This window comes from Chiloscyllium plagiosum, unplaced genomic scaffold (assembly GCF_037043375.1).
Source record: "Chiloscyllium plagiosum isolate Xiang-an unplaced genomic scaffold, Cpla_swu_hap1 HiC_scaffold_3, whole genome shotgun sequence".
NCBI classification, from domain to species: Eukaryota; Metazoa; Chordata; class Chondrichthyes; order Orectolobiformes; family Hemiscylliidae; genus Chiloscyllium; species Chiloscyllium plagiosum.
In genome coordinates this window covers 18841010-18855863 of record NW_028270141.1, presented here as the reverse complement: position 1 = coordinate 18855863, position 14854 = coordinate 18841010, and the positions used below count along the sequence as shown (strand labels likewise).

Sequence of the window (14854 nt, the reverse complement as noted above, 5' to 3'; positions counted from 1 at the left end):
GAATCACCCTCTTCAAACTTCTGTTTACAAGACCATCTCTTAGGAGATGGCACAGGATGGGAAAATTTTGCAAACAGAAGAATTGGTATATTTACAGTCCTGAGTCACAGCAAGTGGGTTTTTTGCTGTGTATGGTTGCAAAACCATTAGTGTTGACATAATAAACTCAAAGCGGACAACGGACTGAAGTTCTGCAAATTTGGAGAGGATTGGTCGCACCATACTGTAAACCTTCCTCAATTACCGTGATTCTGCATGGCTTTCTAGTTCAAAAGGAAAAATATTGGTTTCCTTTGTAGCCACTTGCATCAGCTGACAGGCATCACATAACATTGAAAACTGCAAGTGGAGAAATAAAGTTATGCTTGTATTTCGTCTTCTACTAGCTTTTATCATTGGTTCCCCAAACAAAGATAAGATGCAACTAGTATAGAGCTGGAGTTACATTATCCTGTTGAAGTATACAATTTTAAAAGTTTTTACATTGAAGAAGAACTTGGTACTAGATACCATCTAGTGAGACTACAGCATTGGACATGAGTGCTAAACAAAAACACTCTGCAGCCAGACAAGTAGTCCCATATGCAATAGATCAGAATAACATTATATAGCACTACTACATAAGTAACTGTCAAGGGGGCAAGAAAGCTTCCCTTAAACTTAAACAAACGTTCAACATTTAGCTCCAAGGAGTTGGAGCAAACTGAAGCCAATGGGATCAAGTGAAAAACTCTTCATTGAGCAATATCATACCCAAGGGTTAGTTGTGGCCTTGAGGAGAGAGATCACAAATTAAAGTTTTAACTAAATTGTCTAAAACACAAAGTGGCTACAAGAACAGCTCAAATTTGGAGCATTTTGGGACAACAGGTTTGGATTCTGACTCTTCGAGATACAATGGTGAAGTCAGGACTCTCACGAACAGGTGCAAGCTGCAACACAAGATGTTCATAGACCAATCCCATTGATTAACATCTCCAACACTTACTTCTAAATCCATTCTTCTACCACTCGCTCATTGTGACTGTGGTATTTGCCAGCAACTCACCAAACATTTTGTGACAGCACCTCACAGATTCACAACCTTTATCAAAAAGGATGAGGAAAACACAAACATGTGCATAACAACAATGTCAAGTTCCACACTTGTTGAATTGAACATATATACTGTCTTTTCATCGAAATCCTGCAGTATACATTGTATTAAGAACCAGGCTTTCCACAATCTTTGCACATCAGCCAGGAATGCACATTAATAATTCATTCAATAGCCCACCTGCTCACAAGGTCATTTTCCTTAAATTACGCAAAAGACCATCAACAACTTAACTTGATGCTAAGTGGTTTAGGTGGTCAAGTAAAATGGGATGAATTTTTTTAAAAACACAAACTAACCATGTATTGGAAAAATTACAGCAATCTGATTACAAAGATCAGAAAGGAAGATGCATCCGCCCGAATCTCAGTGAAGAGTCATCTCATCCCCATGCAAAAGCTTGTGTTTAGCTGATACGAGTGCAATCAATTTCTATTCAGCAACTTTTCTGTGCATTTCTTCAATGTTATTTGCTGTAGTTAATGTCTCTTCCCATTAAAACAAATTGCCAACTAAGTTCACATTTAACATGAGTTCCACAAACTCAGTTTTCAACCTTGAAGAAAGTCTTGCTGCCTAACCGCTTTGCAACCTTCTGGAGCTTACACTTGCACAGTGTGACCACACATAGCTTTAACAGGCCATTTCTCCCAACTGGTCAAAAATGTGCTTTCGCACTCCATGAGTCACCTCATTTCATCTTCATTTAACCCTAGTAACATATTCATTCACCTGTGTGCTTTTCTAATTTCCTTTTAAATGCAGCTGTACCATTCACAAGTATTCTATACAATAAGAAATCTCACATTCTAACCAATCTCTTGAACTGTCCATTGACTTTGCGACTCATATTTAAGGTCCCTAATTATTGTAGCCAGGAGTGCAAACATATTTGCATTTACTCAAATCATAAAATTTCATATTCTAAAAGGCCTTATCAGGTTCCCCCTACTGCCATGTCTTAGTGCCAAGCCTATTCAACCTTTACAAATCAAGTTGCGTGGACAAGTATGATTTAACAAAGAAAAGCTAGCACAAATTTGCTGAAAACAAATTAAGTTCAAATAGCTTGATTTTAATGTTTTATTGATTAGACAACAGGGAGATTGATGAAGATAACGATTGATATAGTAAACAGATTTCCACAAAGAGCTCACAAACTGCCACTTATTAAGCATATCGAAGTTCAATTGCATATGGTGGAAAGGATGGTGACATAAATATAAAGTTGGTTTAGCAACTAACTGAGTTATGATGAATGGCTGCTTTACAGACAAGTATTAAAGATTGCAGCTCCACTAGGATTGTAGTAGGACCACTGCATTCCAGAAGGAATTTTCACATCTTGGTCGATCATATCAGTAGGTCTGTCTAAGCTCTTCAAGAGTGCTTTGAGGACTAAAGAGTTTTCACCACACAACCCCGGGCTTCTGCAGCTGTGACTGCATTCCAAGTACAACGATTGTTTTGCAAGTTTGATGTTCAGACATACAAACGACATGTGCCACCCAGTGGAGCTGTTTTCGAATAAAAGAGGATGCTACTGTTAGAACTCCTTTCTTGCCACCAAATTTGGAAGACCTTGCAAAGACATCACTTCAATCCGTTGAGGTGACTGCTCTAGGTCAATCCAAATCTCTTATGCATGTAGAGGTGCAGGGATATGACGACTCATCCTCCGAGTGTAGACAGTTCTCCACAAGCTTAACAACTTTTCTGCCTTCCAATTCTACACAAATAAGGGCCATAAAATGTTGGAGATTACAGGATCTAGTGACAGGATGTAATGTTTAGGGAATAAATTGCACTATTGCCCTGGACATTAATGTAATATTAAAGGGTTAAACTGCACTGTCTTCCTCCGGAAACTGAACATTGAAAGTGGATGGGACGACATTCTTGCAGGAACGCAGATGAATCCCACTTCATGTAAGCAGTAAATTACTACTACTCTCCAGCTATTATCAACCCCTTCCATTCAGAAATACTTTCACAGCCATCCCTCAGCCAATCAGGTTCGTTTGCGTGATCATCCCCAATACTGAAGCATATCACACCTACATTTTCTGGGGAAGGAGTGGCGCCCGATCTTGTTTGCAGGGCCGCCCCGAAGCTAGGACGTATCACACCTACATTGTTTTTTTTGAAAGAATTCCTACCGTTTGGAAACAGACCCTTCGGCCCAACAGGTCCACACCACCCTTCAAAAGAATATCCCACATTTCCCCTGACTAATGCACCTAACATATACATCCCTGAATACTATGGACAATTTAGCATAGCCAATTCACGTAACTTGCATATCGTTGGACTGTGGGAGGAAACCGGAGCACCCAGAGAAAACCTACACAGACACGGGGAGAATGTGCAAATTCCACACAGACTGTCGCCAGAAGGAATCGAACCAGGGTATCTGGAACTGTGAGGCAGCAGTGCCACCCCTTGGATAATCATGGAGTCTGGAAATCGTCTGCATAATGATTCCCTAGGATTAGGGCATTTACATTTGAAGTCTTCAGGAATGAGATAATGAGAACCCAGAGAGAGTATATTTGTGTTTGGGTGAAAGGAAAGGCTGGTAGGTAAACGGAATGCTGGATGACTAAAGAAATTGAGGGTTTGGTTAAGAAAAAGGATAGATTGAGTGAATCCTTAGAAGAGTATAAAGGCAGTAGGAGTATACTTAAGAGGGAAATCAGGAGGGCAAAAAGGGAACATGAGATAGTTTTGGCGAATAGAATTAAGGAGAATCCAAAGGGTTTTACAAATACATTAAGGACAAAAGGGTAACTAGGGAGAATAGGGCCCCTCAAAGATCAGCAGTGCGGCCTTTGTGTGGAGCCACAGAAAATGGGGGAGATACTAAATGAGTATTTTGCATCAGTATTTACTGTGGAAAAGGATATGGAAGATATAGACGGGAAATAGATGGTGACACCTTGCAAAATGTCCACATTACAGAGGAGTAAGTGCTGGATGTCTTGAAATGCATAAAAGTGGATAAATCCCCAGGACCTGAACAGGTGTACCCTAGATCTCTGTGGGAAGCTAGAGAAGTGATCGCTGGGCCTCTTGCTGAGATATTTGTATCATCGATAGTCAGAGGTGAAGTGCTGGAAATCTGGAGGTTGGCAAATGTGGTGCCACGGTTTAACCAGGGTTGGAGGATTTGAGCTATAGGGAGAGGCCGAACAGGCTGGGGCTGGTTTCCCTGGGGCATCGGAGGCTGAGGGGTGACCTTATAGAGGTTTACAAAATTATGAGGGGCATGGATAGGATAAATAGGCAAAGTCTATAGAGGTCGAGAAATCCAGAACTAGAGGGCATAGGTTTAGGGTGAGAGGGGAAAGATATAAAAGAGACTTAAGGGGCAACTTTTTCACACAGAGGGTCGTAGGTGTATGGAATGAGCTGCCAGAGGAAGTGGTGGAGGCTGGTACAACTGCAACAATTAACAGGCATTTGGATGGGTATATGAATAGGAAGGGTTTGGAGGGATATGGGCCAGGTGCTGGCAGGTGGGACTAGATTGGGTTGGGATATCTGGCTGGCATGGACGGGTTGGACCGATGGGTCTGTTTCCATGCTATGACCCCATCTCAGAGGATGACCTGGGGCACGCAGAGAGAAGAGTACCTGTGATAAAGGGGATGTGTTTTCTTTGTCCGGGGCCTCATTTTGACTCGACTTCACACAACCAGCAAAGAGTGTCAGATTGAATAAGCGATCGTCTGAGTGCTGGTTGCGAGAGACGGGTGGGCCCACAAGGTAAGTTTCACCTTGATCTCTCTCTCTAAACTCAACACTCAGTCAACTCTGTTTCCTGGAACTCGGTGGTGACGGAATCTTTGAGGCAACTCGCACAGCAACGAATCGCTTTGCTTGGTGGAAGCTGGGCGAGTGGAGCCCCCTTCCCCAGGATTCAGAGGCTAGAATCACCTAACAGCAAATTTAGAGTCCCAGGATACATACACTCAGTAAAGCAGAGTCACTGTGTCTGTCTCAGCACCCTGCCTTAGACTGGTCTTAAAAGGGGAAATTCCCCCACATGAAGGTCAGCAACCTGAAGTGGGTGCTGAGATAGATCCATAGAAGTCAGTTAGAGAAAGAGAAAATATAATAACATGGGACAAACATTAGATAAGTCAGGGGCAGGGATCCCTTTGTATTGATTATGCCAGGATGACCCCCAGAATGAGGATCAGCTCGGCTGTCCCTCAGGATGTTTAAATAAGAAATTGAACAATGAAATCTGGCCACTAGGAGGACATGGGACATAGAGGCATTCTGGAAGCATAATGCGAGCACTCAGTGGAAAACTTTAATAACCATGTGGCGAAAAGCGGCTGAGGAATTGAAAGTTTAGATGAATGAGGAGTGTGTCATGGAAACCTTTAAAATTGTAAGAGCTAGACATTGGGCTGTTCCCAATGACCAGGGAGTGTAGAACCAGGAGTCACAGTTTAAGGATACAGGATAGGCCATTTACGACTAATATTAAGAGAAATATCTTAAGCCTGAGTGGTGAGTCTATGGAATTCTCCACCAGAGAATGTGGTTGAGGGCAAAACATTGAATGTTTTCAAGAAAGAGTTAGGCATAAAGGGGTTAAAGAGATCAAAGGGTATGGAGCAAAGCAGGAACAGGGCTGGATGATCAGCCACCATAGTGAATGGCTTAGCAGGTTTGAATGGCCTGTTCCTATTTACTGTGTTTCTGGCCTGGAAAGGATGACTTTCAGGCACACATTTGAGTGAACTATCCTTGAAACCAAACTGCACACCATCTTTGCCCCCCCAAAAAAGTGAGTAGATAAATCCCCTTCCAAGCTCTGCTCTTCCACAAACCTGAGACCTAATCTGGGGGACATTCCTGGTCACAGCTCATTCCAAAACTTTGGAGGATTGGAGGCACAGTAGAGCCAGGAGTCACAGTAAAGGAGCGGAGTTGGGGAGAGTTGGAGGGACATTGATGCAAAATTCTTTCTGGAAGAGGGTGGTGGGGCATTTGGAACCCACTGTCTAAAGAGTGGGAGAGGCAGGAGTCCTGGGGGCGTTAGACCATCAGTTGAAGTGCCAACAACAGAAAGCAGGCCATTGTCACATTTGATCACTTAACATGAACTGCCCCCCATCCCACAGCTATAGCACACAGGCTGCCCCCCCTCTCCCCCTCCCCCACCAACCCCACAGCTATAGCACACAGGCTGCCCCCCAGCAGCCCGTTACCCCCCACCCCACAGCTATAGCACACAGGCTGCCCCCCCAGCAGCCCGTTACCCCCCACTCCACAGCTATAGCACACAGGCTGCCCCCCAGCAGCCCGTTACCCCCCACCCCACAGCTATAGCACACAGGCTGCCCCCCCCCACCCCACAGCTATAGCACACGGTGCCCCCCCACCCCACACCTATAGCACACAGGCTGCCCCCCCACCCCACACCTATAGCACACAGGCTGCCACACCCCCCCCACCCCACAGCTACACCCGGACCAACCAACCCAACCACCCTGTAGCTCAACATTTCAATTCCCCCTCCCACTCCACCAAGGATATGCAGGTCTTTGGACTCCTCCATCGTCAGACCACAACAAAGCGACGGCTGGAGGAAGAGCGCCTCATCTTCCGCCTAGGAACCCTCCAACCACAAGGGATGAACTCGGATTTCACCAGTTTCCTCATTTCCCCTCCCCCCACCCTGTCTCAGTCAAATCCATCGAATTCAGCACCGCCTTCCTAACCTGCAATCTTCTTCCCGACCTCTCCGCCCCCACCCCAGTCTGACCTATCACCCTCACCTTGACCTCTTTCGACCTATCACATTTCCGACGCCCCTCCCCCAAGTCCCTCCTCCCCACCTTTTATCTTAGCCTGCTGGACAAACTTTCCTCATTCCTGAAAAAGGGTTTATGCCCGAAACGTCGATTCTCCTGTTCCCTGGATGCTGCCTGACCTGCTGCGCTTTTCCAGCAACACACTTCCACCACAGCTATAGCACACAGGCTGCCACAACCCCCACCCCACAGCTATAGCACACAGGCTGCCACAACCCCCACCCCACAGCTATAGCACACAGGCTGCCACAACCCCCACCCCACAGCTATAGCACACAGTCTGCCCCCCCACCCCACAGCTATAGCACACAGGCTGCCACCCCCCCCACCCCCCAGCTATAGCACACAGGCTGTTCCCCCCCCCACCCCACAGCTATAGCACACAGGCTGTTCCCCCCCCACCCCACAGCTATAGCACACAGGCTGCCCGCACCCCCACAGCTATAGCAACAGGCTGCCACCCCCCCACCCCACAGCTATAGCACACAGGCTGCCCGCACCCCCACAGCTATAGCAACAGGCTGTTCCCCCCCCCACCCCACAGCTATAGCACACAGGCTGCCCGCACCCCCACAGCTATAGCAACAGGCTGCCACCCCCCACCCCCACAGCTATAGCAACAGGCTGCCACCCCCCACCCCACAGCTATAGCACACAGGCTGCCCGCACCCCCACAGCTATAGCAACAGGCTGCCACCCCCCACCCCCACAGCTATAGCAACAGGCTGCCACCCCCCACCCCACAGCTATAGCACACAGGCTGCCCCCCACATCAGCTCTGGTGAAGAGTCATCTGGACTGGAAACGTTAACTTGCCCTCTCTGCACGGACGCTGCCTGAGCCGCTGTGATCGAGGTTTGGTGTTCGATCCCGGTCACCGTACGGCCGCTGTAAAGACTCTGAAGGGGATGCCGTTATAACCTTGAGGGGGGGGGGGAGAGGGAAGCTCGCGACCCGCTCCCCACGCGCCGCGCCAGCCCCAACCGCCACTCCCTCACCTCCGGCAGCGACTTGCCGTAACTCAGGTTGTAAATCTTCACGTCGTTCACGCTGGAGACCTGCATCGCGTCTCACCGGCCGCTCACACCACGCTCCGCCGCAGCTCGTGCGGCCTCAACCCTTCCACTGGCCCTCGGGACGCACTGAGGTCAGAGATCAACCGGAACTGACGTCGGACAAAACGCGAAGCAATCGGTGAGGGGGGGGGAGGAGAGAGGCGAGGTGAGGGGGGGCGTGGCTCATTATGTAAAGTAGGTGGCGCTGCGCAGCCGGTTCTGCGCACGAGGAGCGGAGCCTCCTGCCTTCACCTGTAACAATTTTGTTGTTGTTGTTGTATCGAAGTTCTGGCTCCAGAGCAGGGAGGGAGAGGGCAAAAGCTGCAAGAACATTCTTCAACAAGAAGCACAGCGACTTTCACCCGGTCCACCCAGTGATACACCAAAACTTTGATTAGTAGTAAATCGGCGATAACTGAACGAAATGACAAGGGAATTGCAAAACTGAGCGAAGAGATTTCTTACAATCTTCAGGGCACTGCCAGGTCCAGTATATCTGAGGTAACGTAAATGACGTTTCTTTTATTTCACAATTCATTTTGAAAAATATATATGTATGTAATACAGCAGTTGATTTGTGTCGGGAGGACGTAATCGGTCTAGTTTTAACTTGCTTAAATATTCAATAACGAATACAATACCCGAATTCTTTCATCCAGAACAGAAATTCTTTAAAAAATATATCAAGTGCCCAGTAAGAACAAGAATTGTGAAAGGTGAGCTGATTTGGTTAACTACGACCACGATTGTTCCGCTTTCTAAAAGACGTGGTCTGTTCTTTTTGATAAGGTGCATAAAACATGTTTAGTGAAGTGTTTCATTTTCGCAATAGCAGTGTAATTATTTCTAAAGTTAACTGTTTAGACTCGCGAATATGCTGATAAGTGTTCAGTCTATCGTGTTAGTTACCGTGGATTTTAAAAGCCGAAGCGGAGAGAAAACGTTTGTAATCTTTGAAGTGTCTGCATTTTGCACTGATTGCGCCGACTTGTCAGTTTGTGATACAATGGTGTACGCTCAAGATATGTGGATTTCTAGATAGTGAAATCAGCCGCAAACGATTTCTGCCTTCACGATCAAATAACCCCACTATGGGTCGTGTAATGAATCTTACGAATTTGGGGTAAAATATATCTTTTTTTTCTCTATTCCAAGTTTGTTAGTCAAGGGTCCATTAAAACTGGTGTCTCGTCTGCTAGTCCGAACAATTAATTGGCTGTCCATATTGAATAACAGCTAATTTGTACATAGATGATAATGCTTGACAGAAGATTGCTTCTCTTTCCCTAAAAGCATTTTTCTTTTAATACACAACAGGCTTAGCGTCACAGGACAACATGAGCGAATACTGGTTAGTTTCGGCCCCTGTTGACAAATCGAACCAACAAATATGGGAACGAATGAACACTGTAACTGAAAAAGCCAGTTTATCAAATAATTATAAATTTCCGATCCCTGAACTCAAGGTAATTTCTGTTTCTGCTCATTACCTGTCTTCAAACCTACCTGTCCAGAAACATTTAAACTGGGACTTTATAGCACAGTTAGACTTTATGTGAAGACAAATTAATGGGGTACAGTTTCGCAAACACTTCAGTATTGACAGTGCCCTGAAGATTGCAAAAAATTAATAGGGGTACAGTTTAGCAAACACTTGGACCACAGCTATTTTAGCTCAATTAAATTTTACCTTTTACCATGCGATTGATACCTTTACTTTATTTTCAATTTAAAAACTTTTCATTGTATAAAGCAACTTGATTACATATTTTTGAATAAATCAATTCATGTGATTAATTTGGATGTGCTTCAAATAGTTTAATTATTATTTGCCACAAACATCATGATATTCTCCATTTTCGCTTAGGTGGGGACATTAGACTCACTGGTTGGACTCTCAGATGAACTCGGAAAACTTGATACGTTTGTTGAAGGGTAAAACATTATTTACTGTACACAAACGAGCTAAAGTATGTTTGCTTCGGTTTTCTGATGTAGACACTGGGTTGTTAGTCTTAAACCAACCTAATGCAGATTCCACTTGGTTTAGTCAGCTTTATCCAAACAGATATCACCGCACAGCAACAGAGATCTGCAAGTGTCTAGTTTCATCTAACACCCAAACTCTGAACTACACCAGAAGACAAGGTGACATAAAGATGAAAATATTATAATCAATGTTAGAATCCAATGACTTTTTTTGTGAAAGTAGAATGAAATAACTTGTCTTCAGCATGTGGCAAATCTGACATAAGAACCTTCAAGAAAAAAAAATCTAACCATGACTTTCAATAATTATTTGAAATGTTGTGAGTAATGTGTGAAGAAGGTGTGTTTCAGGTTGAAGTATAAGTCAAGGTTAATTGGCACTTGTTAATATATTTGCAGAGGAAAAAGGAACATGTAGAATTGAATTATTTTTGTCAAATCAAAAAGTACCCCTTCATAACTTGATATTTATTACCATATACTTTTAGATTTACAGCAATCTTTCAGATTTACATTTTGATCAGTGTTGACTCAGTTGATAGAATGCTTGACCTTTAGTTGGAACTTTATTATTTTAAATTCTTTGATCATAGTTCCAAATGTATAGATCAACTCAGGCAACAGAATGATACACAGAGGCCTAGCCAGGTTACAACAGTATGCTTCTGTCCATCAGATTACATCCCTTCCAGCTCATTTGGTGCCCTTCTTTGAAACCATAAACAACATTCTGTACTGTAGACAACAGTCTGTTCCCAGCAGTCACGGAAGACATCCACTGTCTTCTACTTCTGGTTTTATGAATGGTATAGTTACATTTTGTTTCACTTGCCTGGGATTTCCTGCAGTAACCATTACTGATAGAATTTGGAAAACTGTCACGGTCTTCTAAAAAAAGCCATAAAATGCAACTAAAGTAGAAATCTTATATTGGTATTTATAATTTCCCTGTGATTGAAGTAATATTGGCAATAACTGTTTAATTATATGTCACTGTTGCCAACGTGAAGAGTTTTTTTTCGAGTGATGACTATCCTTATCTAAAGAAAGAAAAAACACACGATTGCAGCTAGAAATATACCATGATCATTGTATGCCAGAATTTTGAAAGCTGTTTTTCTTTACATAAGTGGCACAATAATTAATTTTACCAGAATTAAATATTGAAATAATGTCATGCCTTAAAATAAAAATATTTTAGAACTAGACTATCTCTCTTAAAGCATGAGCTTGCAGGCTATTCAGAAGCACTGTTTGGTCATTTTAATTGATACTGGAGTTCTGGATGGTGCAGATGATTCCCACTATCTTCTCTGTGAAGATGTGCCTCCTGACATCATCACTTGTGAACACACAGTCTTCTTATGGTCACAATTGAATCCACTCAGGCAGATAGAATAAAAGTCATCACATTCCTTCAGCAAGAAATTAGTTGGGGCAGTTTCAGTCAATCCTTGAAGGCCATAAACTCCTGACATTAAATTGACTAACTTTGCACTCAATTTGGTATTTATTATTCAGAGACACCACAAGAATAATCGTGTTGAAGCTGAAAACATAGGAGTGTAGTTTATAGGGTATCGTGCTTCCTTTCTCCACCTGACAATTAGAGGAGGACCCATCCATGATCTTGATGGCTTCCTTACAACAATTTTCCACTGGGAGTGGTGTTAGTTATTTCAAGGGAAGACTTTTGTCCCCCTTTTCAGAGGAATTACTGCCTTAGAGAGCTGCCACCCAATTGGATTTACCAGAAGCTCCGTAGTCTGATCTGCACCATTAAAATGCCACTGCTACTGCACTCAGTCAGGTCAAATAGAATGGGAAAGGAAGCCTCCTGTTGATTAGTAACAAATGCTCCCCATCCCCAACCCTCAGCTGATGAATCAATGCACATCCATTGTGTTTACTATAGGCCCCCCAATAGCAGCAGAGATGTGGAGAAACAGATTGGGAAACAGATTTTGGAAAGGTGCAGAAGCCACAGGGTCGTAGTCATGGGCGACTTCAACTTCCCAAATATTGATTGGAAGCTCTTTAGATCAAGTAGATTGGATGGGGCGGTGTTTGTGCAGTGTGTCCAGGAAGCTTTTCTAACGCAGTATGTAGATTGTCCAACCAGAGGGGAGGCCATATTGGATTTGGTACTCGGTAATGAACCGGGACAAGTGGTGGGCTTGTTAGTGGGTGAACATTTTGGTGATGGTGACCACAATTCTGTGACTTTCACCTTGGTTATGGAGAGAGATAGGTGCGCACAACAAGGTAGATTTTATAATTGGGGGAAGGGAAATTACGATGCTGTAAGGCAGGATTTGAGGAGCATACGTTGGGAGCATAGGCTGTCAGGGAAGGATGTGGTGGAAATGTGGAACTTTTTCAAAGAGCAGATACGACGTGTCCATGATATGTATGTACCTATCAGGCAGGAAAGAAATGGTCGTGTGAGGGAGCCTTGGTTGACGAGAGAGGTTGAATGTCTGGTAAAGAGGAAGAAGGAGGCTTACATAAGGTTGAGGAAACAGGATTCAGACAGAGCAGTGGAGGGATACAGGATAGCCAGAAGGGACCTGAAGAAAGGGATTAGGAGAGCTAAGAGAGGGCATGAAAAATCGTTGGCGGATAGGATCAAGGATAACCCCAAGGCATTTTATGCGTATGTGAGAAACCTGAGAATGACGAGAACGAGGGTAGGTCCGATCAAGGACAGTAGTGGGAGACTGTGTATTGAGTCGGAAGAGATAGGAGAGGTCTTGAACAAGTACTTCTCTTCAGTATTTACGAACGAGAGGGACCGTATTGTAGAAGAGGAGAGTGTGAAATGGACTGGTAAGCTAGAAGAGATACCTGTTAGGAAGGAAGATGTGTTGGACATTTTGAACAACTTGAGGATAGACAAGTCCCCCGGGCCTGACGGGATATATCCTAGGATTATGTGGGAAGCAAGAGAGGAAATTGCAGTACCGTTGGCAATGATCTTCTCGTCTTCACTGGCAACGGGGGTGGTACCAGGGGACTGGAGAGTAGCGAATGTTGTGCCCCTGTTCAAAAAAGGGAATTGGGATAACCCCGGGAATTACAGGCCTGTTAGTCTTACTTCTGTGGTAGGCAAAGTAATGGAAAGGGTACTGAGGGATAGGATTTATGAGTATCTGGAAAGACACTGCTTGATTAGGGACAGCCAGCACGGATTTGTGAAGGGTAGGTCTTGCCTTACAAGTCTTATTGAATTCTTCGAGGAGGTGACCAAGCATGTGGATGAGGGAAGAGCAGTGGATGTAGTGTACATGGATTTTAGTAAGGCATTTGATAAGGTTCCCCATGGTAGGCTTATGCGGAAAGTCAGGAGGCATGGGATAGAGGGAAATTTGGCCAATTGGATAGAAAACTGGCTAACCGGTCGAAGGCAGAGAGTGGTGGTAGATGGTAAATATTCAGCCTGGAGCCCAGTTACAAGTGGAGTTCCGCAGGGATCAGTTCTGGGTCCTCTGCTGTTTGTAATTTTTATTAATGACTTAGATGAGGGAGTCGAAGGGTGGGTCAGTAAATTTGCAGATGATACGAAGATAGGTGGAGTTGTGGACAGTGAGGAGGGCTGTTGTCGGCTGCAGAGGGACTTAGATATGATGCAGAGCTGGGCTGAGGAGTGGCAGATGGAGTTCAACCCTGCCAAGTGTGAGGTTGTCCATTTTGGAAGAACAAATAAGAATGCGGAATACAGGGTTAATGGTAGGGTTCTTAGTCAGGTGGAGGAACAGAGGGATCTTGGGGTCTATGTACATAGATCTTTGAAGGTTGCCACTCAGGTGGATAGAGTTTGTAAGAAGGCCTATGGAGTATTATCGTTCATTAGCAGAGGGATTGAATTCAAGAGTCGTGAAGTGATGTTGCAACTGTACAGGACTTTGGTTAGGCCACAGTTGGAGTACTGTGTGCAGTTCTGGTCGCCTCACTTTAGGAAAGATGTGGAAGCTTTGGAGAGGGTGCAGAGAAGATTTACCAGGATGTTGCCTGGAATGGAGAGGAAGTCGTACGAGGATAGGTTGAGAGTTCTCGGCCTTTTCTCGTTGGAACGGCGAAGGATGAGGGGTGACTTGATAGAGGTTTATAAGATGATCAGAGGAATAGATAGAGTAGACAGTCAGAAACTTTTTCCCCGGGTACAACAGAGTGTTACAAGGGGACATAAATTTAAGGTGAAGGGTGGAAGGTATAGGGGAGATGTCAGGGGTGGGTTCTTTACCCAGAGAGTGGTGGGGGCATGGAATGCGCTGCCCGTGGGAGTGGTAGAGTCGGAATCATTGGCGACCTTTAAGCGGCATTTGGATAGGTACATGGATGGGTACTTAATCTAGGTTAGAAGTTCGGCACAACATCGTGGGCCGAAGGGCCTGTTCTGTGCTGTATTGTTCTATGTTTGTTCTATGTCCACATTGAACACTACTTGGGGGAAGCACTGAAGATGGCAAGGTCTGACAGTGACTTTGGGTGGGGACTTCAATGTCCATCTCCAAGAGTGTCTCAGCAGCTTTGCTTCTGATAGTCACGGAGTCTACAGCAGATGGTGAATGAACCAACAAGAGGGAAAAGCATTCTTGACCACATCCTCACCAATCTACTTGGCAGAGATGTACCTATCCATGATAATATCAGTAGGAGTGATCATTGTGCAGTCCTTGTGGAGATAAAGTCCTGTCTTCACATCGAGAATACATTGTGTCATGTAACTTTGATAGACTTTTAACAGATCTGACAACTCACACCTGGACATCAATGATGCGCTGCAGTCCATAAGCAGTAGATGACTTGTGCTCATCCATAATCTGCAGCTTGATGTGCTGGTAGGCACCCACTCTACCATTACCATCAAGTGGAGAGAT

General features: G+C 44.6%; 2 protein-coding genes across 4 annotated transcripts in view; one reads left to right on the top strand and one right to left on the bottom strand.

Annotated features, from left to right (window-relative positions):
* The window catches only part of nol10 (nucleolar protein 10), a 59197-nt gene extending 51128 nt beyond the window's left edge, over positions 1-8069 (bottom strand). Inside the window, exon 1 of one of the 3 annotated variants that reach the window (XM_087977741.1) lies at positions 7929-8069. In XM_087977741.1, coding sequence (XP_087833867.1) covers positions 7929-7994 — 66 coding nt within the window. In that variant the 5' untranslated portion in view covers positions 7995-8069. The remainder of the gene's footprint in view (positions 1-7928) is intronic. The other 2 variants (XM_043677888.2, XM_087977737.1) reach the window with 2 other exon arrangements.
* Positions 8070-8217: 148 nt separating this feature from the next.
* Positions 8218-14854, top strand: part of LOC122541274 (V-type proton ATPase subunit C 1-A-like) — a 76802-nt gene continuing 70165 nt past the window's right edge. Inside the window, exons 1-3 of the mRNA XM_043677901.2 lie at positions 8218-8486; positions 9303-9451; positions 9853-9920. Coding sequence (XP_043533836.1) covers positions 9323-9451; positions 9853-9920 — 197 coding nt within the window. The 5' untranslated portion in view covers positions 8218-8486; positions 9303-9322. The remainder of the gene's footprint in view (positions 8487-9302; positions 9452-9852; positions 9921-14854) is intronic.